The 23,622-nt window shown below is 36.2% G+C and overlaps 1 protein-coding gene across 1 annotated transcript in view; it reads left to right on the forward strand.

Moving 5' to 3' along the window:
• Positions 1-23,622, forward strand: part of LOC107188754 — a 106,274-nt gene that overhangs the window by 53,275 nt on the left and 29,377 nt on the right. The window contains exon 3 of the mRNA XM_015577105.1: positions 22,117-22,447. Coding sequence (XP_015432591.1) covers positions 22,117-22,447 — 331 coding nt within the window. The remainder of the gene's footprint in view (positions 1-22,116; positions 22,448-23,622) is intronic.

Below are 23,622 nucleotides of genomic sequence, written 5' to 3' on the forward strand. Positions count from 1 at the left end.
TAAATTCTCCAACGGTCAATGAGCGAGAGGCCAACCGCCTTCGACTCCACTTAAATCAAGTTGACGCTAACATGTCGTTGATCTTGAAGGACTTATTGTAGCCTGTCGTTGAATTTATCTTTTAAATGGCTACCAGGTACCGACAAGACAAATACAGCATTAATCCCTTCCAACAGAAGGAAACTAGGTATCGTAACTCCTTGTTCGAACCGTCGTCGAAGTAAGACGTATTTACGAGTTCGTGCTCTCCAATATTTACCTAAGCGGCGTGCAGTGTCGTTATATGCTTGTGTGCCAATAATAAGTGAGTTAATAACTTCTGTTCTTTCCGGTGCCACAAAAAACACCTCACGCGGTGCACGAGTGCGAAGAAGCCTCTGACTATAGGAGCTTCCGAACCTCGCGTTCTTCAAAAAACACAAATCATGGATCCAACAACACAGAAACCCTCTCCGACTGTATCTTATGCTCAGATAGCTAAAAAAGTTCAATATTCAACGAAAGAACAGGCCATAATTCTTGATACTGTTGAAGGAATCACTGTTCAGAAATACGCACTAGCAATCAGAAAAATAATTGAACCCATTCAGGTTTCTCTCGAGGATCTCCCAAGGCCGAATCTACTTATATCTAAGCAGCAAGGAAATAGCTGACAAGCTAACTGACAATCACACCAAAGTAAACATCGGAGCCCACGTCTTGGAAATCAGGCCACTGATATCAAAAACAAAGCGAATAATTCTGTCTAACGTGTGTCCAATAATACTACATGAGATCATCTCAAAAGAACTCGGAAAACTCAATATAGGTAACTAGACGATGGCTGCCACAAAACTATGCTACGTTCGTAGGAAACATTTTCGTGAAATTTTCACTATAGCAGAAACGTTTTCAGATGTTAAAGTTAGTTGAAACATCCGGCATTCGACAGCCGTTAAAGGATTACGGATCGAGATACCAGAATTAAAGTTCATGGAATTTTGACCGAGCGGTTAGCCAAAAGTATGCCCTTTCACGCGTATCGACATCGAGAGGGGGGATGGGCAGGTAACGTTCTTGTCGGTACGCGGTTGAAATTCATCCTTTATCGGCGACAGTTGGAATTCCGAATAAGTCCTATTACAAACGGTCCACACAGGTGCCATGGTCGACGACAGTCGGTTCAGCTTAATTTCAATAATTCCCCCGCCGAATATTCTATCGCCGCGACGGGATCGAAGCAAGTCGGAAGAAAGCCTCTTTCCAGGCCACGGGCACTTTCATTCATTCTTCAATCGAACGTATTAACACTGGCGAGAGGGCATTGTCGCGGTGGATCGGGGACCTCGCCTCTCTGGGGGGGACGCCCCTCTGAGTTAGTGTATAACCAGCGGGTAGGGATTTGTTCTCGTCTTAAATCATTTCGATGTTTTCCTTCTCCCCTTCTTAAAGTTTCGTTAAGGAGTTAGCCGACACTGGTGCCAAAAAATGAAAGCTATTTGCGGAAATGTGTTTTCGCGAAAATAATGAAGTAAATAGGAAATCTATTAAAAGACATCTATTGTACACATATCTTTAGGTACGCGAACGAATTTTTTTCAGAACAAAATGGCGACGCTGGTGCTAATCCAGGTTGGCTATTTTTAAGTGAGCACCTAATCGGCGTGCGGGATAACTTGAAAACGATTTGACCTGGCACAAAAAGCGAAACATTTTTACTGTCTATACATATATGACTTTTAGTAAAGAAATACGTAGGGTTTAAAAAAAAACGATTCTTTGTATAAATAGTGATTATTTGAACAAAAAATGTATCATTATTAAAAATGTCCATAGCCGAGAAAGTTTTTACCATATCCCAAAATCCCTACGTATTGCTGGACACGTGGTTAACGTGTCTATGCATTGCTTTCCGTTTCTATTTATCATCATCAGGAACACATACGGGGTGTCTCAGGTCGGGCATTATAACCAAGCAGGAGGTGGTTTTGTAAGAAAAAATAAGTCGAAAAAGAAAACTCCATTTTCGAGAAAAAACCACTTGGAAATTTCGTCGAGTAGGTGTAATGACAGTAAGTAGAAACGGAATCTGATGAGCAAACGCCCTACCCAAGTCCTATTCAATTGCACGCGCATCCAGCAGATATTCAAATTCGATTATCTCGGAAACAAAGCATCTTAGGAAAAAATTTTATTCCATATTTTCGATTTGTTTTTATATGTAGAATAACCTCCTGCTCGGTTTTATTACCTGACCTGAAACACCTTGTCTACGTTTTAATGGAATTTTCATATTCAACTTTCTCGAAAACTAAGCCTCGGATCAAAATATTGTATTCTGCACTTTCGATTTCTTTTACGAGGAATCGCCTTCTGGCCACTCGTAACACCCTTTCAGTCGCACCCTGTAAAATAACCAGAAACACTTATTGTATTCAGCATTGAAGAACAACACATGGTCCACGAAGTGAACATGAAATTGTAATACAATTTACAAAAAGTCTTTCTACACGAATACATGTAAAAACGTGGCACAAATTTTTAGTGTATATAAAACACAACATAGATCGATAGTGTATTGGTAATGTAACGTGTATTATATGTATAAGTGATAATCACTTGAAAAAATCTCGATTCCCTTTATGAAAAAGCAAAATATTTGAAGAATACTTTTGTTATGTTAAACGGCAAAGGATAATTTAATAAACTCTTTTCGAAATTCAAATGCCACTGTTAATTTTTAGTTTATCATTTTAACCTACTTTTCATCTGACACGTAATTAAATAACCCAGATTTTTGTTCGGCAATTTTCTAGCCGATTCATTTTATTAAATGTATTTCTATCGACGATTTCCGTACAAATTGATATTATTGCATTTATTCGAATCGGCTCATAACAGGCAGCTGTAACTTTCTACATTAACTAGGCCGTAAATTCTTATGGAAATTAGCGGACAAATGCAATTCGGTAGCCGTTACGATAATTTAGGACGGCGCGCGTTATCACATTATCGTACGCGTATTATCGTTGTAATAACCGGGTTGGTATAAATTCCGGTTTGTCAATTTCATTATAGACGCGATCGGAATACCCGAACGGAATGAACAATGAAGCTCGCAAGGACGTGGTATCTACAAAAATCAATGAGATATGTAGGTATATCCATTCACCGTGTTTCATGAAAGTATTAACAGATTTCGATTGAGAATTCATTCAAATTCGAAGAAATGACGATTGAAGAAATATGATTTGGTAATTACGATGTGAAGTGAAGACTTATTAACCCTTTTTAACGCCCAGACCCTTAAATTGTTATTTCAAAATTATGAGACTGATATGTACGTTGTAGGTGTATTGTTATTTGGAAGTTGAAAATATTGATATTAAGCCGGACGCATATTAAAATATTTTTTAGTTTTATTTATTTTTGGAGGGAATACTTAAGTTTCTCAACCGAAAACATTCAGGTCTCACATTTTCATAAACATCAGAAAAAGTTTTATTATTATATGTACTTGATAACTAGAATTTCACATATAATAAACGATCTGCGGCTGCCCCTGTGTTTGGCCGTCCAAGTGCGGAGACAACTTTTGCACCACCGCCAGGAACGGCCCTGGTCGTACTTTAAATGACAAAACACGTAACATTGCCTTGTATATGCATCTTACGGAATACGCAAAAACTTTTGAAACAACCCGATACATTAGATCCGTAACCGGACTCGGAACACGATAAATCGTGTGTTTCCGATACGCATGATTCACCGGAAATAAAACCATCTTGCCAGTCGTCGATACCGAGGAATTATTGAGATGGTTAATCTTATCTATCGTTGTTTCGCAAACGGTTGTGGGCGAAGTGAAAACCGCGAGGGAGAAAATTCGGTTACTAAATAAAGCCCGGGCATACCGTAATTCGTTTCCCGAAGTGAACGAACCTTTCAGGGCAGTACATCGTCTGGCTAAAATATTCTATTACCAGTCGTCGAATTGTATCGGCCGGTCGTGCTTCTCCCGGAATTTATTGCGCGAAGATAATAATTTTGCCCCCAACGCCCCTGCCCCTTCCCTGCGGCGTGGGGTGGACAAAGTGCCTTTATTTTCTACCCCTCGCCATAAAACGGGATACAGCGCAAAGGCGAAATTAGGCGTTTCGATTACGTGGGAGCAGTCTCGACCTGATTTTCAAAAGTTTCCAACAAGCGCACAGTGCAACGATCCCCGTTCAAAATTAATAAAAAAAATGTTTTTTAGGGAACTTTCTTCAATGAAAAATTGTTGGCCACACTTCTGTCCGCTATGAACATATTAAAAAACAATTAAATGTTGCAATCGTCAATAGTTACATGGAGACGGAAAACGTAGTCGAAAATAATTTCATATACATTTTCCTGTATTATATATTCTAGTTCATTTGTAATTAAAGTTTTTATTTATAATATCAATCAACCGTATTGTAAGAATAAAATGGGTAAGTTGATTATGGAATAGTGCCTTAATTATAGAAGATATGGGTATATTTCGTAATGGATTTATGATCAAGGTTTTCTTTAAATATGTCAAAAAATGTATTTCCAGTTTTTTTGTATAATGACTTTAAATTATGTATACTTTAATTCTATATTATTCTTTTTTTGCGCAAATTAGTTTTTTTCGTGTTTTTAGATACATTCACGTACAGCTAATGTTTTGAAGTCTGACGTGTTGTGTACAAGTCCGTAAAAGTTAATGTTTCGATAAACCACATTCGTACGAAGTTTTTATTGAAGGATGACTGTAAAGAATCTGTTTCCAAACTTGCTGCATGTATTCACATAGATTTAAATAGAAGATGGGAAAAATCTTGCAGGAAATTGGAAAAATTTAAAGCTGCAAACCATGATTGGCTCTTAATATTTTTTCTACATACTGTTTTATTTACCTCGTTAAATTTCATTTCATAAAAACAAGAATATTTTATGTTAACCCACAATAAAATTAGTAAATATTTATAACAATTTTTCATTTGTATACTTATAAAATAGTCCCAATTTTTGTATTTAACCACAAATTATTCCAATATATATATATATATAAAACCGATTTAAAATGATTAAACATAAAACCATGCTATGTATCCAAAAAAAATTGTAATAAAGTTCATTTATACAAAATTAATTCTAAAGATAACTAGAATACGAGTATACACGCGCATTAAAAAAGAAGGATAAGTTTAAACGTGAAGAAAAACAAGTTTTAATTTGATTAATTTTGATCGATATTTCCCTATTTCGTTACACTCTGAAGTGTGTTCCTCATGGGGAAAATTGCTTGAACCCTCGGTCGTCGGTAATGACGGTTCGGCGGTTCCACGAAGCCCGGTTAATAGGCCACGGTTGATTGACCCATACGTACCTCCTTTCTTTTTTTTTATCAATTGGATACGGGATTCTTTGCTTATGAAAATCAATATTTCCAACTCTAAAGCCTGTTTTCTTAAAGAATATAAATAAACAACAAAATATGGGTACCGTAAGTTGGGGTAACTTCGACACAGTCAGGGGTTACTTTGTCCCGAAGTCAGACAGGCATAACTTTCGGTTTTGCAGCTTTTCTGACTTGGGAAGAAGGTACCTTGACGAAGTTACTCCAACTCACAGTAAATTAAACTATTTGTTAATTGTTCGTTAGTTACTGTGAAATAAAAATCGCGTAATTATAACAATAGAACCGAAATCTTATTTTATGTAATACTCGAACAAATCTTACTGATAAATAGACTGCTGAGCTTTCTTCAAATTTACAACTTCAGATACTACCATCTAAGAATCAAAATAGGACAGAGTTTTGAATTTTACACTAGAGATTTTGCCACGTTAAAGATAACACATAAATAGTATGAAACTTTATTGAAACCTTCATTTTATTGTATTTTCCAAGTTAAAGGAAGCTATAAATACACAAACATTCGCAGAATAGACCTAGCACGGACCATTATCGATTAACCCTCCTACTGTTAACCCTCAGTCCAGCTGTACACACCAAATAATGACGAGGAAGAAGAAACACGTGGATCAGTGACAATTTCATCACATATTTCGCAAACGTAAGAACATCCCTGAAGAGACGAGATTAAGATTGGGTACAGAAAGTGTGTAAAGTCGTAACAATGTTAAACAAACGAAAACGTGACTGGGTCGAAATAGACTCAGAGACCGTAGCAGGGTTAATAAGATCTACCGTAGACCAAAGGGTATTTTACGAGTTGCAGATACAGGACAAAGAACTTTATCCAAAGAAAAGTGGGATGGCTATACAAATTTTATTATACTTTCGATTTGATTTAAATAAAATTACGAGCAGCGGATTCTGGTATTTAATGCTAATTGAAACACGAAACTTTCCGACAGCTTCCTCTTATAGGATAGGTGCGTGGCTACGTAACGTTTGGTTACTATAACTGTTCCTGCTGGGATTGAAATTCTGCAAAGCACTGAAATTAATCGCATTCGCGTACAAACCAGCAATTTCTTACTAAAAATTTTATGTACAGTAGAACCACTATTATCGGAACGGTCTGTTAATCAAAGAAAGTATTTCAGACTTAGGTTGTATTCCATGCAATGTTTACATACTGCTACGTATGTGTATATAGGTATACTACCGGCCAAAATATGAAACTAGGTTCGATAATTACTGTGCTATAACTGATGGGAAATGATTTGTATACGTATTGATTCCGTAACTTTCATTATATTGTTACTATCGCGTCACGAAGTAGCAGTTACAGAAACTCGACCGTCTAAATTATTTCAGAGTTGTCAAAACCCTACGAATTTAGATTCCGGCACAGCTGTAAGTCATATGCACTCAGGTCGTTTTATGTTTTTTTTGCTAATCTTTATCAAAAGCAGATTCCACGCATCCAGAGCAATGCGCAAGAATCAGGAAGGAAGCTTCTTTGACCATTTTCCGTCTCGCGTGGATGTGACCACGTACAACGGCGAATCGACCAATTAGCTTTTCGGAAAACATCGACAGTTTTTAGCCAATAGAAGATTCTCCCATCTTCGTCGTTTTTCTCACCTTCATATCCAGCCAAGATCGTTAGACGAAAATCAACGATCGCATAATCAACTTCACTGTATACAGATCACGTCACTTCCGTTACTCTCCGTTATTAAATCTACCTTGTTAATAACTAGTTATTATTCTTCACAAAGTATTTGTTCTATTGTCATGATTACATACACAAAATTAAGTTAGTGTGTAAGGTCATATACATATTCCTAAGGCAATCGAGCTGAAGGCTTGTGAGCAACAGTTACAGCATACGGAGTTACTGTTACATCAATCGTGAACACTGGTCTCATACTTTTGGCCGGTAGTCTACATTTGTATCCAGTCGTATACAATACAGGGTGTACATGCCACTGGTGGATAAATCTTATCAGAATAGAAGTCACACAGGATGTCCCAAAATAGATCTAATTCTTTGAAAGGGGTGATTCTTGGTGTGATTCGAAATAACTTTTTCGTTAACGAAAAAATTCTCCGAGGCTTTGTTAACGAGATATTAACGAAAAACCCCGACCAATCAGAGCGCGAATCTGTCGGCTGAGCTCTCGTAATAGCATTGGCTACGCGCTGCGCTTGTACTACAAGAATAAGCAAGTCGGCAGGCATTGGAGGGAACTGCGTAGAAAAGCAAATTAAGAATTTTTTAATGCAAATGAAAAGTTTGATTTTATTTGTTGCGTCTTTTTCATTTACTATTCTACGCAGTTCCCTTGAATGCCTGCGGACTTGCTTATTTGTAATACAAGCGCAGCGCGTAGCCAACGCTATTGATAAAAGGAGTAGTAATTAATAGATAAACATTATTGTCTGCCTACAAATATGTTAACGAGGATTACAAATTAAGCAGAAGGATTAAAACTTAATTGACCGGCGTTATCGCACGTAAACCTACTTTAGATTGAAAAGACAAGCATTGGCTACGCGATGCGCTTGTACTACGAACAGACAAGTCGACAGGCATTAAACGGAACTGCGTAGAATAGCAAATGAAAAATTATCGAATGAAAATGAAAAGTTCGAAGTTATTTCTTACGCCTTTTTGCTATTTCACACAGTTTCCTTCGAGTCATGCCAACTTACTTGTTCGTAGTACAAGCGCAGCGCATAGCCAACGCTACCGCAGGTGCTCAGCCGACAGACTCGCACTCTGATTGGTCGGGGTTTTTCGCTAATATCTCGTTAACAAAGACTTTCAGAACTTTTTCGCTAACGAAAAAGTTGTTTCAAATGACCCCAGGAATCACCCCTTTCAAGAACTTAGATCTATTTTGGGACACCCTGTATACATATAACCTATCATAAATACTCGTGAGCCGCATCCTCTATTGGAACAGTATTAAATTGTGAGTCGCGATGATATCACACTGCATAATACAGTATGCAGTACTATGTGTCAAGTTTACAAAAAGATATTCTATAAGTATAGGGGAGCCGCAGTACAGGTCCAGATGAGCTGTGTGCGATTCGCGGTCCGCAGTTTGGCCACCGTGGCTATATGCCAAACTAATATAAAAATCAAGAGTAACGATATTACGATCGACATTTTGTTTCAAAGTTATTAATTGTTGAAAATACAGTCAGAAAAAGTCTGATACAATGGGTTATACCACTTGAACAGCCGATTCCCAGATGTTACACGTGCTCGATCAATGACCTACTTAGTAAAAGAAATGAGTGAAATAAAATGAAATGAATAGAACCAACTCGCGAATCAGTTGAAGAACGTGCCTCTTAATTAGAATAATCCATCACGTCAGACGTATTTTATGCGTATTTCGCCCATATTTTCAACAGTTAATAGCTCGGAAACAAAGCTTCGAACGCAATTTCGTCATTGTTGATTTTCGTTTTACGATTACTTTCCCATGTAAAATCCCATGTAAATAATATTAAAGATAACTACATTCTGTATTATCACCGCCGGGGGATTGTCAATAAAAGTTACGATGTATTATTCTAAAAATATGCACATGTCATAAGTTAAATTTCATTTTCAATTGGAACAAGTTCAATTTCTGTGGCAAAAGTGTGAAAGAACGGACGTCACAAAAAATTGCAGTGTGGAAAGTTTACGATCAAGAGCACACGCGAATCGGTTGCACCGAATCGCTCCAAAGGAAAGAAGATTAATCAGGCTTACAACTTCGTTCGCTCGTAACTTTGTTCAACTTCCACTTTCTCTAACTTCTCGCAATTTTCCAACGGTACTGGAAAATCTTTGGTTTCGCGTGTGCGCAAATTTCAGAACCGCAAACCGCATCGACCGAATTAGTAACACTCTGGAAAACACGCAGGTCGTTTTACATTTAATTTCCGGGTGCATGTGTAACGTTTCGTGGTTGAAACTGATATGCATTCAGCGACGAAATTATTTAGCAAAATCAGAAGAACATGGAAACATTCACAAATCCTTAATTTGCAAACGTAGATTGACAAATAAAGAAAATCATTTACGAAACAAACTCAGTACACACATTAGCAAAATGAAACCAAGTACAAATTATCTCAAGGATAAAAATAGGACACACGAAAATCACTTGTCGATACCTCCTCACCAAAGAAAATCGCCCATCCTGTGACCTGTTCCTCCTGTGCCACACCAAACTGACAATAGAACACATCACTCGAACACAGAATCTTTCACTGCAAAAAGTGCATTACGCATAGACAATAATTAACGCTATTTAAAAGAATTAAAAACAATTTAAGGACTAGCCATTTATTTAAAGCAAAATAGGTACACACCATCGTTTTATTAAAGATATCGCTAATAACCCAATTTATGTAGTGGTTGATATGACCACAAATAACAGAGGAAAGGAAATATTTAATTTATAATTTAGAAAATTATTTAGAACAATTGAAGTCTTTTTATCTCAGTTCAACACTTGAAACATTAGGTTGATTCATAAATACTTTCTGTTTACCTTTCTTAAGTTTATTTCGATCGAGGACTTGTTACAATGTATATTATATATTCCACACTTAATTTTTCATTTATATATTTCACTTCCTATTGGTACAATTCACCTATTTCAAGTACTATTAGCAGAGTTAAAATTTTTCAGCTATTATTAATGATAGAATTCAAGTATTTTAATTGTTACTGGTACAGTTTAAGTGTTTTGATTATTATTGGTGTAATGTACATGTTTCAATTATTATTACTGGTACGATAAAAAAAAATTAAATATTTCAATTATAATTGATACAATGTAAATATTTAAATTGTTATTGGTACATTTTAAATACTTCAGTTGTTATGGTACAATTTAAGTATTTTAATTATTACGAAGGAAGTTATTTACGAGTCAATCCGATATATGACGTCCATCAAACATGCTGTTTCTAATAAAATACAACGCCAGTAATTAGAACGAATCACAAAGAATGGCTCATCAAATAACGTATACATACATATACGCAGTGAAGGTACATATACACCCTTAACGTGCAAAAGTTACGGTAAAATATTGGAATGACTAAATGGAGACAAGTTGGCCATAGCCTCATTTCTACTACTGAACAATGACACGAAACACAAATCACGAGTAGGAAAAGATTATTTACATAAATCATTTAATAACAGAAAAAGAAAATTAATCCGCAGTTATGATCTGATCGGTAAAAATTACAGTATGAACAATATTGCATTTGCTTTGTGTTATATTCAGAACGAACAAGGGAAGAAAACAAATTTGATAACAGAAACGATATCCTTGAAGTACTACAAACAAAAGATAGAAAAGTCGGATGAATATGTATCAAACCTCACTCAATTCCTACAGATCGCAAAACCATACCAGAACCTATGACTCAATGTATAATAGTAACCAATAGACAGAAAGAAATATGTACGACTTCTCTACACAGAAAGTATAAATAAATGTACCGCGTTGCTAATGACCTTGGCTGTTAAAGCAACGTTAAAAATGTAAATAAAAAAAAAAAGATAGAAAGTACTAAACGAATTTATCAAAAGCAATTTCGACAGAATCCTCCAAAAAGCTACTACTGTTATGGGAATGAAGATCATACGAGATATTAACAGTAGAACTATCACACCCGTCAAAATGACGGATTACAGATTTATTATTTTATCATTATTGAAATTAGGTATAATGATGCTTCTGACGGAATTTATGTTGGTTTTTAATTTACTACAGATTCTATTTTATGGTAGATTATGTTAGATATTCTGATGTTATATATTCTGTATATTATTGGATTATACAATTTAATTTTGTATACATTCAATGCTGGTAGTTTTAGTGTTAATTGCCGTAAAGGTATTTTTATTATTTCAAGGCGACTACTAACTTTCAGGTAGAATACTTCCTCAGAATTAATGCCAAACCTAAACTGATACTGCATATTTCCAAATCTATTCATAAGGTAATGATGCTACAAAATACTTTCTTCCAGTAAATGGTCGAAAAACTTTTATACAAACCCAGTGTTGCCAAAATCCCACTTCCATAAACCCAACCACTGAGTCTACGTGCCACATGAAAACGGTAAAAGAACAATAATCGTATCTCAGATGTAGTCGACTTGAAAAGGAAAATCGACACAAGAAGAACACAGGAACGAACAGTTTCAAGATTCTAGCCTGAAAAAGGTCATCCCACCGAGAATTTAAATCCGACTCTGGTGCTTTCTCGATTGGTTTCTTACTTTCGAAGCACTCCACCGTGGCTCTTGGAAAAATAATTTTAGCGAAATGAAGCTGAGGAAATTGCTTTGATTAAAATATCGGAGATCCAATACGAATAAGATGCTGGATCAAGGTCGGTTGGGATACCGTGCTTTAAATTGGACTGGAATGAGAATTGAGCAACTTGCCCAGTTTTCCGCATCAATCAATGTCGTTCAAGGCGGATTGCGAGAATGAAATTCGTATTATACCTTTTCGAACACGTGGTAATATTACTTCATCTCTACCTATATTCGCTTCTTCCTTGTTGTGTCCAACAGAAAACGACATGACATTCTTATAAAAATATAACTACTTTGTTATAAAACTTTTCGGATATAATGAGACATTCATTTTTCAAATACAGATAAATATTAATAAATCAAAAATACAGAATGCCTCAGTAAAATCGTAGTATGACCAGGAAGGGTATGATTCATAATGAAAAAGTTAAGTTGAAATTGCAGAATAAAGTTTCAATTTATGGGGTTTTTGAGAAAAGCGCTTGTAACAATCCATCATGTATACACTAATTGTAAGCCTAATGATTATATGTGTAAACATGGGCAATTTTATGATTTGCGTTCTAGCATTTCTATTATCTTACTTACTATCGGTTTTTATTATCAGAAGTTAATCATTCTGTAAAACACTTTCAGCTGATTTTTGGACTTCTCCATCTATTGTCCTGATTTTCCCGTGTACTCGCTTCCTGAAAAGAACTATTGTATAATACATAAATGCATATCAGAACCCCAGAGCTTGAGTGTATGAAGTCCACCTTTTTAAGAAATTAAATTTTACATGTTTCCCCTATCAAATTTTTCACTCTTTCATTTAATATAATAGTGCAAACATGATATTAAGTCCATATCTTCTGCCGAGTCAAAACAGTGTACAGTCCATTATATGTATAGTGTACTTAATGCAATGTTCACCATTTCAAGTTATCGAGACTTACCTTAAGTCCATTCAATAGTTCGAAGCTAGCGATTGTCTCTTGTTAAATTTTTACCGAACGGTTCTCCAAAGTTACAAGATTTTTACACCTTTCATTTGCTATCCTCTAAAATTTGAGAAGTGTGACTCAATAGACTCTGCCATTGTGGTCCAGATATTCTTCCATGTTTCTCTAATACGTCATGGCCAATAAGAAAGTATTTATCAAACCATTTCGTACTTTCGTTGGATGGCTAACCGTCTGCTGGCCGTAATTCACAAAGGAGTCACCGTGATATTCACGATCATGATAAGCAGCGTAGGTAAGAATGATCTAAAAACAAATGAATTAGCAAGGGTGATTTACTGATGCCATCAACATCTAAGGGCTACGGTCATCATCTCCCCACCAAATACATAAAGGATGTACGTATATAAAAGGTGTTCATTGAAATGATCGACACGATTTTTCGGACACTTCCGATAATCTAAACCGTTTAAAGGTCAACATAACGCTTTCAAATACTGCTGCCTTTTACTATCTATCATTCGAATAAAATTGTGCCAAACTCTGCCGTGAGTTTCTAACATCTTTCAATCAAAACAATTCGCGAAATACATTGACAACATTTTAATCCAAGCAACATATAAACACTCTGCGGGTTTATCGCAGAAAATCTTTTCCATCACAGAGGGATTTTCCCAAGGCGGCGTGTTGAATCGATCCAAGAGACGAATAGCATGCGCCAGTAAGACGTGCCGGTGACGGGATCGTGACGCATCGAAAAACGAAATACACGCCTGGGATAATTTCCTTTTCCCCAAGTAAATACTATTTAGAGGTGACATTTCTTTTTCCCCGAGTAAATACTATTCAGATCTCACAGGTTGGAGTGCGGGACGGCACAAGGGCAAGAAGGGTACTCCGCTCCCTCTGCGTAAGCCCGCCTGTGACTCTCCTGCAAGCAAATGTTTAACACTCTGAGACACTGCGGAATTACTTTAAAGTTCGTCGGATAGCTCGTATTATCGCTCTATCCCACTGTACCTTAATCAACGAATCGAATCAGTAACTGTAGACAAAGGCAGATGATGACCATTTAAGTGGAACAGGGACAAAGACAGTTACAGTCGACTCGCGATAATTACCCATATTTGGGGTTCTAGAGGCGCGCAGTTCTATGAACGGGTAATTATTGAGAGCCAATAGCGTGCGGGATCTCCTCGAAGCTCGGTCGAGGGATGTCCTAGTGATGGGCACCATCGACGAAATTAAACTATCGACTAATGATTATTTAGTCGTAACATACTATCGACTATGTAGTCGATAGTTTTTAGTCTACTGAAATTTTGCTTTATAGGTTATGTATAGATTGTGTCATCAACTTTTCAGCACCATTGGTGTAGTTACCTTTTGGAAATGTATTAGTTCATAGATAGAATTTCAAAAATATAAATGGTAAACAAGGTTTTTTAAACAATTTCTAATATTCGATTTTTTGTAACCTATTTAATATTGGCACTTAAAAAATTAACTGCTTTAAATTTTTTATGAAAATCAATTAGGTTATAAGCAATAATTTGCACAGTTCGTGGTAATGCATAAAAAAATATATGGACAAATTACAATTCGTTTGCATTGCGAAGAAAATAATCAACATCCAGTCAGAAGCGACTAAATCGACTAAAGTAGTCGCTTCAAGCGACTAATATTATTCGCCTGAAGTTAGTCGCTTCAAGCGACTAAAGAAGTCGACGATTGAAAAAATTAGTCGATTGAAAGTAGTCGTTGGTTACTATCGACTTAGTCGATAGTTTTTAGTCAATGGTGCCCATCACTAGGATGTCCTCTGAAACGTTCGTGCGGCCGTAGCGTTATTGGCTATAGAGGCGACTGAGATTGGGGTGTGCGCGTGCGTAAATACAGTAGACATTCGTTTCCCGCACTAGTGGGGGCTGTAGCGGGACAGAATTCCAGGAATCGTGCAGGAAGCAGACGCCGCCAAATACCCGAGCGTTCTCCCCACCACTCGGCCGTTCAGTCGTGCGACGTAGCTACATACAGGGTGGGTTGGATATGCGCACTTTACGGTTACATTAATTATCACCGTTATTTTTAGAGATATCAGAAAAGTTTATTCACAGAAGTTGTTCAGTATGAAGAGGGCTATTACTTAGCAGTGACAAGTTTTTGGTAGGTGTAGTATCGTCTAAGTTTTCAAAGTTAATTATGTTATTTTTATTAATGATATTCAAATATTATGAAATAAAATACTTTTATTACATAAATTGATTCTTCTAAACATTCTGCGTACTAAAGTATTAAGGTATTATGTGAAAAAGGTAATAATTCGTGACATATTCTAGTGGCAAATGTCTAGCTTGGTTAGCATTTGTTACCCATTACGTGTGACCCAGGAGACAAGAAGCAATCAAATTGCCACCAATATTCATTGCACCAATAAAAACATTATTAAAACAGTATTATGTACACTGGGCTTTCCGTGATGAGATATGCGAGTTAAACGCGACACTGTACGTGTTCCGGCCTGGGCGTGCTGGGCGACAGAGTAGGGTACGCGCGCGTGGTGAGAAATACGTGTGATCAAGGGGCGTGGCTTTCGTGCAGATAACGGTGGCGCGGGAAACGAATGTCTACTGTAATGCGTTTGAGCAGTGGGCATTCTTAACAGATATTTATCCAGCATGTAATTATCGCGAGTCTACTGTACCAACTGATAACTGGACTTAGCACGCGGCTATTTTGGATCTTTTTATTGACTCGGCTCGTTGAATGCACATTAGATCTCGATGTGTTCCCCTCACTCTCTCTATCTTGCGGTGCTATGCGATACGATTGTGTGTGTGTCATTGTTTCTGCGAATAATGAAAATACGTGTGCCCTACTTCTACGATTTTGTTAGAGAAGGTGGGCCTATGGGGATATGACCAATCGGACCCGAATTTCTTCCGCATCTCAGCTCTGAATCGTGCCTGTATCTCATAGCGTTTTCAGACGGGTGGAGGGCGTGTGTCGCATCGTTGATCCAACGGATGTTTTCACTTTGATGGGTTCTGGCAACACACCTAACAACGCGACTGCTTAATAACCAGATACGGGGATGCACTCGAGGTGGACTTAAAGCACCGGAGACAGCTGGAGCTATCGGGGGTTGTATAGGGGAGTACACGGCGGAATACGATCAACGGTCAGGAATTTCAATCTAGAACGGGTCAAAGTTAATTTTCCCTTAATACAGATCTAAACCCTACGAATCGTAAATCGAATTTCCTCCTTCACCGGCGACCTTAAGCCCACAGGGCAGAGACTGGGTTTTCTCAAGGAGAGCTTGCCGAGCTTTCTACGTTTGCAATTTGTTAGTGAAAACTCCCTTATGCTAGACTGTTATTAACCTTTAGAAGACGAGTAGATTTTTTCGTGACTTTTTATATATTTAAGGTAGAACGTTTATATTTGTACTTGTATAGTGTTATACTACGAAAAACAAGCGACCACTCTGGACCCTAAACAATAGTCTTCCCATCCTCTAAAGGTTAAAAAGTACTAGTTTTTTTTTCTAAATGGAAAAAAGTGGGTAATTATTATGATATTTTGAGGGAAACAAAAAGTGTCTTCTTCTATAATTCGGTTAACATGTTCGCTGCCAGGGCACAGTGGTACACAATGACTTATATTTTTCAAATCAGCTAACAAAACGTAATTTTTTTAGTAAGCTTGACGCTCTTTTTTTTTTATTCTTCGTAATGAAATTGTCTATCGATCTGTCTAGCGTAAAATTTCAATTTCGTTGCTCAATTGTTTATATTTACCGAAACATACAGATATTCAAGATCATCAGTATCTACGGAATTTTGTCGCTGGTTACGAGTTTAATGTCAAATTTTCGAAACTCAAAATGGCAAATCCAGTATGGCAATGCGAAGTTTCAGAAAATCAGCTTATTTGGAAGAAACTTAGCGTGTATAGATTTTTGGGGACTCCGTTTACGAATATGGAATAGTATGATAAAATTATGTAAATAATGAATCTGAAAAACCGATCGTTGTGAATAAATCCAAAAAGTATTGTATGGATACGGAGAAAATTTGTGTTAATCAATATGTGTGATATCCAATGCCTTGTTCGTGTTATATATTAATTAATGGGACAGATGTAATACAAGTTTTTTTAATCCCCGTTGGGTAGTGATTAAAAGAGGCACAGGAGGCAAGGAACAAAGATATTATGAGGTGCAGAGCAAATAAAACACATGGTGATCGACACCCATACATACAAACAAAGACGTAATCCATTTTCTTTTAATATCCTTGGATTCATATATTTCAAGTTTAAGATACGTACGCATAAACACAATATCAAGGGATTGTTTCTAGAAGCACAAATTCTAACCTTCAAAGAAAGTTGAATATAATGAAATTAGATTTCTAAGGGAAACTAGCATGAAACGTCCAGTGAATCAAGTCTTTCAAAAATGTCAGAAAAATCAACTATAAGAACGCGTATGAACACAGACATCACCTGCACATTTATGAGGTGAGTAGAAAATTGTAGAAATACGAATTTACATCCGCCATTTTCAGTTTTACAATTTAGTTTAGAATATGAGACTGTTGTACAAATAAAAATGTTGATTTTTACAATAATGACCTCATCTCAAAATATCCCATAGCTACTGATCATCTTAAAAATCTATATGTTCCACTAGATATAAACAAAGAAGCAACGAAATTGAACATTTATGTTGCACGGATTGATAGAGAATTTCATTACGAAGAATTTAAAAAAATGAGCTTCAAATTGACTTGAAAATTACGACCTGTAGACTGATTTGAAAAAATAAGTCATTGTGTACCTTGCTGCTTACGGTGACTCCAATTGAAATCACTTTATACCTCCAATCGGAGTCGCCGGCAGCGAACGTGTAGTGTTAACCCATACACAGATGTATTGTGGAACGATTTGTAAATTTTGTTGGTACCGTAGAAGGTTACTATTTCTCAGATAAGCTCCTCGTCGGATTTCATTATTGTATTTCTTAAAAGATAACTGGTACACGTTGTAGGCCAGTTAACCCCTTAACTAAGGCATTGATCGATCAGAAATGCGACATTTGTGGATAGTTCCAAATCTGAAGAGACGAGATTAGGTAATGACACATCAATAAAAAAACTAGTGGCATGAAATTTATTGTGATAATATAGTTGAGAAGTATAATGACAAAAAATACAATAGTTCCACAGGGGGATTGCACAAAAATATGACGAATAAAAAATATTTATCTCATAGTAGACTGTTTTCAGCAGCGGATTCAGTAATAGTTTTTGTTATATATTGGTCAGTATACATATATTACTACTGGGTGTTGTAATAATCATATTTCTTGACCAGTTTCGCTAATTGTATTTCAAACAGAAAACATATATTACACATGAATCGAACTTTTTCCAGTACTTAATATATGGCGTGTCCCATCTGAAAGAGGTCACCTAAATATCTTTTTTCTTTTTAATGATATGATTAATATTTAAAGCACAATTCAAATAGTTTCGAAAGAAAAATATCGCATAACAAATGAAAGGGATAACATTTTCAGCATTTGTAACATAAAAGAGTAGGTTCACTTACCATTCAAATAATACTGTCTTAATGTTTATGATGTTATGAGCACTGAAACATGTTCAAGTGCTTTTTTCCCATCTGTTACAAAATAAAATAGAAATAATTGCTTTCCTGTAAAAGACTACCGGTAGTCTTAAACGAAGCACGGAGGAAATTACTTTAAACAACATTTTTCTTTCACGGTATTCCTCTATTGAATCCATTCAAATTGTGTTTTAAACATTTCTCATATGATTAAAATGGAAGAAGATATTTATGTGGCCTCTTTCGTATAGGACACCCTGTTTTTTACTATTATAATAGAGAAAACGGAAGCCTCAACATGTTCAAGCTTCCATTACCTTCCCAACAATGTGACAAATAAGCACACACGTACAAATCAATTCATCGTCTTTAAATTACGTTCGTTCGTGAACATCGCAACGCGCGTGTAAATGAAACGTCTGTAAATTCGACACACGGTAAAAGAAGAGAACGGTGATGTGCATGTGTGAAAACATAAAACTGGTGGAGGAAAATACGAAGCAGTATGAAAGACGAGATCGTAGATTTGCTTGGGGTTAACGGAAGTACGAGAAGGAGAGTGGACGGATCAGAATTTTCGCTACGGAACGAACGTTACGGAATGAAAAGAAAGAGGAGAAGGTCGTGCAAGCTTGTCCCTTCTGTGTATATGTGTGTGTGTGTGTGTAAAAGCGTGGGTGGTGTGAATGTGGGTGATACGTGTGTATGTATGTGTGTGTGGCTACGCGTGATCGAAATAAAAGAAAAGGGGTGGTAAGAAATCGCTCAGAAAAATGTACATTCGCGAGGCGTAGAAGTGAGGGCATCCAGATTCGAATACAAAGAACATAAATAAAGTTGCCATCGAATCTCGTTTGTGAAAGGCGTCTCGATTTATTAGAATCTCCGCACGCGGTCGCGAGCATGAATTTATTAAAATATCGTTCCTGTCATAAAGAAATCTCGCGCTAAGCTTTTATTACGTAAAGGGGCGATAAAATGTCTTCGACTAGAATTTCAATCTTTGATTAATCCTCAGGGAATATAAATTCTTTTGGTAATGTGATTTTCCCATATTTGGAGTTCTTAAAATTTGCAATTATGAGTACATTCTCATGTAAACACTGTAAGAAACGGCCTTTTAATCATTTTTGTAACAGAAAACTGTAACATATGGAGGAAGCAATCAGTGTGGAGTTTATCTACCGTTCCCCTAGTGAACAATCCCCTAATAGCGAATTATCGCATCATATAATCCTTAGTGTTTCTGAAGGATGACGCAGAAATTGGATTTCAACGATTCTTGGAAGTAATAAGGAAATTCGAAACATATTTCGTTGCTTTGTAGAAAATTGTCTTGCATATGATGTAGAGACGTATAGTTATTCTTACTTTCTATCTGAAGATAATATACTACCGGTACACAGAAAGAGAAGATTATGAAGGCTGCATGAAAAATAATTTTTGTAAGAAATATGAAAAATAAATTCGGGATTATGACTAAATCATTTCGCAGTTGTCATTCCGTGCAAAAGCGAATTTCTTATGTATGATATTGGAGTCAAAATCCATTATTACTTAAAACTAACAAGAATTTATTCATCTAATGATCGAAGATGAATGTTTATTTCAAATTGTTCAATTGTTCAATTAAATGCGAGTCATATAAAAGTTTTGTATGCCGGAAGTACTCTAAAGCAAAGTTAATGTGCATTTTTTGTTTACATAATACTGAAAGAGAAGATTCTACATTACCAATATAAAATTTGAGAATCAATACTAAAAATAAAAATCATATAATTCCAGATACTGAAGTTTTTATGCACATTTTGCCTATGTTATACATATAATCTCCATAGATAACAAAATCTATCTACATAGATAATAAAACAACTGCTCCATTTTTGTCCAATCACAATCTGTATTATTTTTCTGTTGTAAGTGCTTAAGTTGTATTTTCATATGCGTATAATTACTTCCCATTTATTATATAATAAAATAATGATATGCTAATCTGTTTCATAATAATAATAATAATAACAGTAATAATAAACTAGTGGTTTGCGTTATAAACTGAACCGTGTTATCACTGCACCCGCTAAAACATGAATTTAATTAGTTCAGTATACATGAAATTTACGTATTTGAAGAATATTTACATTGTATAACATGTATTTTATATCTCTGAATAAATGATTTGTATTAATTTGACAGTCAAATCAAAATATCAAAATATTCGTGTAACTTTAAGGGGCGCGCCCACCTGCGGGTTAATAAACCCCGGACTGGTTGTTTACTTTATGTGTTATAGTTTTCTGTTACAAAAATCATAAAGGAGCCATTCTTTAAAAGCGTTTACATGGAAATGTACACTTAATAACGCTTACACTGGAAATCGTCGAAACCTATATAAAATGATTTTTAGAACTACAGGTTTAAATCTGTTTAACTCATAGAACCGATGCATAGAGCAAAAGATTGTGTTTATCTGATTTATTCGAGAAGCAACAAATTCTTGTACACTTGCACATAAAAGAAATATTTACAATTTGAAAAGTAAATTCTTATCTAATGTTTCCGATAATGAAATTAAACCATAATAGGTATATAACTTTTATTTTACGATTAAGACATGTTGGATTTTGTAGTTACTACATACTTCCGAATATCCAAAGAAACAAAACACCTATGTCAGAAGCAATTTATTTAACGGATTATAATATTTTCATACTTTCTGCTTCGTTATTTAAATTTTATGAAACGTTCGAACATCTATAAATGTTTCGGAAACACGACACATTTTTTAATTTCTCTGGTCAAGTTATTAATTCATATACGGAGAGGACCAAATCCACGGGTACAGAAGAGTATTCATGAACAATATCGTCACGCAAAACAGAAAGAAATAACAAATTACATTAGCCAGCCTTCGTTTTTCCGGAATGTTGAAATATTAGGTTGGCCAAAAGTAACCTCGTATATCTGCAGTAGATGACGCTTTTCTTTTCACATATTCTGAGAATGAGTTAAATTATACTTTTTCTTATTTCCATCCGTTTACAGCATCATCAACATGTATAGGCAAGCATTTTTTGTTGTTTGTACTGCATTTTTCCCTTTTCGGAAATGAAAATCTTGAAAGTACAACTTCTCGTCGTTCATTTTCAAAATAACTTAAATCAATCGTGATGGTTTCTTTTCTAAACTACGCGTTGAAGTGTCAGCTGTCCAAGTATGTATATATTTTATTAGTCGGGCACAGTGTTACGTATTGCAAAACAAAAAAAACCATCAGCTATTGCAGAAATACAAGATCACTTTTTCATCGGATGCGCTGATCCACTTCCGAAAGCTATCTATCAGGGAAACAAGTATGCCCCAATTTTCCATTCATCAGTTTCCCATGAATACTCAATGAAATAGGTAGTTCGAACACCCCGGAACACCCAGGCCTGTTTCAACGATTACGGTTAAAGACAGGGTCCGGGTGAACCGAAGAGTCCGATTCGAAAATCAGATCTAGCAAATTACAAAGAGACAGTGGTGAATAGAGAGATGTAAGTAATTACGTTGTAGCTGGGAGGAAGGAAGATGATCGAACGTGTGATGGTGGGAAATGGACGTAAGAAAGGGAACGTGGTGCAAGTAAGAGAGGAAAGAAAGAGGGAAAGAAAGGAACGGAGAAAAAGGAAAGAGGAGGAAGGCTCCGGCGGGGGCCGCTCGTCCATGTACCGAGGACAGCGATCACATCCTCCTTGGACTGATCGGATCTTTTTCTCGCTTCTTGATCCGTAGATACGTCTTCACGATAGTCAGCTACCTGATCGGAGTCTTCATATTCGCTACGATCGTCGGACAGGTCGGGAACGTGATCACCAATCGGAACGCGAATCGACTGGAGTTCGAGAGGCTTCTAGATGGCGCCAAGACCTATATGAGACACCATAAGGTCCCAGGGGGAATGAAGAGAAGGGTTCTCAGGTGGTACGACTACAGCTGGTCTCGCGGGAGGATACAGGGCGGAGGTGATATCAACACGGCACTGGGCCTGCTTCCGGATAAGCTGAAGACCGAACTGGCGCTTCACGTGAATCTGTCGGTACTGAAGAAGGTCACTATCTTCCAAGTGAGTTGCTCGACGATTACATTATTATAATATACTTGATCTGCTGGTAAAGTAACGGCGCCGGTGACACAGAAATTTGTGAAGTTGTTTACCAATTAACATTATCCCATTCAAGATAGTCCCTTGGGTAGCCACAAACTGCTGGAGATGTTGTTCTCAGTTCTTGAAACAGTGCTGGACATCTTCAACTGGAACTGCCTTTAGTTGAACTGTCATAACTAGCCTGCGGAAGTTCATGCAAATTCAGAATTTCGGATATCAATATCTGAAAATGGAGCAGAATTTTGAATTCTGTACTAGAGACTTTACCACGTTAATACTCACACATAACTAGTAGTAAACAGTATTAAAACCTTTATTTTATTGTATTTTCTAACTTAACCCTGATCGAGACGGATTGTTTTTACGATGAATTCAATAATATGATAGTACGAGGTATAATACACGCAAATATGAAGAAAAAGGATAGATTAAGCCTAGTTCTGAAAATCGGACATTTAACCCCATTAGTCCTTTACAATGGCATTATATGTTCCAATAGGTCTCAATGGTGACAGAAAAGATTAAAACAACTACGAAGTAAGTTTATTCATTAAAATGCGTTAAAAAATGATTAAGAAGTTCAAGTGATTCATAAAGTAATCTGATTAATTGTCATATTATTAATGGTAAGGTGTAATACATTTAATACAAAGTCCAACTCTACAGCTTGAGCATATAATACAGTTCTTGGCTGTTAAACATCTAATACATCTTTTTTTTTTAGAAATTTTATTCATAAATATAAACAGTCCAATTTAAGAGTATACATCCCTGCAAACATTGTAAAATTACCTTGGGATCTACAATATTGTCCGTATTAAGAGATACTATAAATGCATAAACATCGCAATTGTCTGTTCACAACCTATTAGATACTGTCCACAGTTCCAAAATGACAACCCTCGACATGGATTTTAGTTTTTGGGAACATAAAAAAGTCACATGAATTCTGATTAGGGGAGGAAGGGAGCTATGGAAAAAAACTCGTTCACAGAGGGTGCATTGTTTAAATGATTATTTTATGCATAAAAACTATTGAATTTTACAAAAAAGATATACGTGTTATACGGTTTGAGTAAACGTTGCAAAAAAGTTGTTAAATGCAATAAGAATCATTTTTATGATCAAACTTA

The sequence above is a fragment of the Dufourea novaeangliae genome, unplaced genomic scaffold (assembly GCF_001272555.1).
Source record: "Dufourea novaeangliae isolate 0120121106 unplaced genomic scaffold, ASM127255v1 scaffold108, whole genome shotgun sequence".
In the NCBI taxonomy this organism is placed as follows: domain Eukaryota; kingdom Metazoa; phylum Arthropoda; class Insecta; order Hymenoptera; family Halictidae; genus Dufourea; species Dufourea novaeangliae.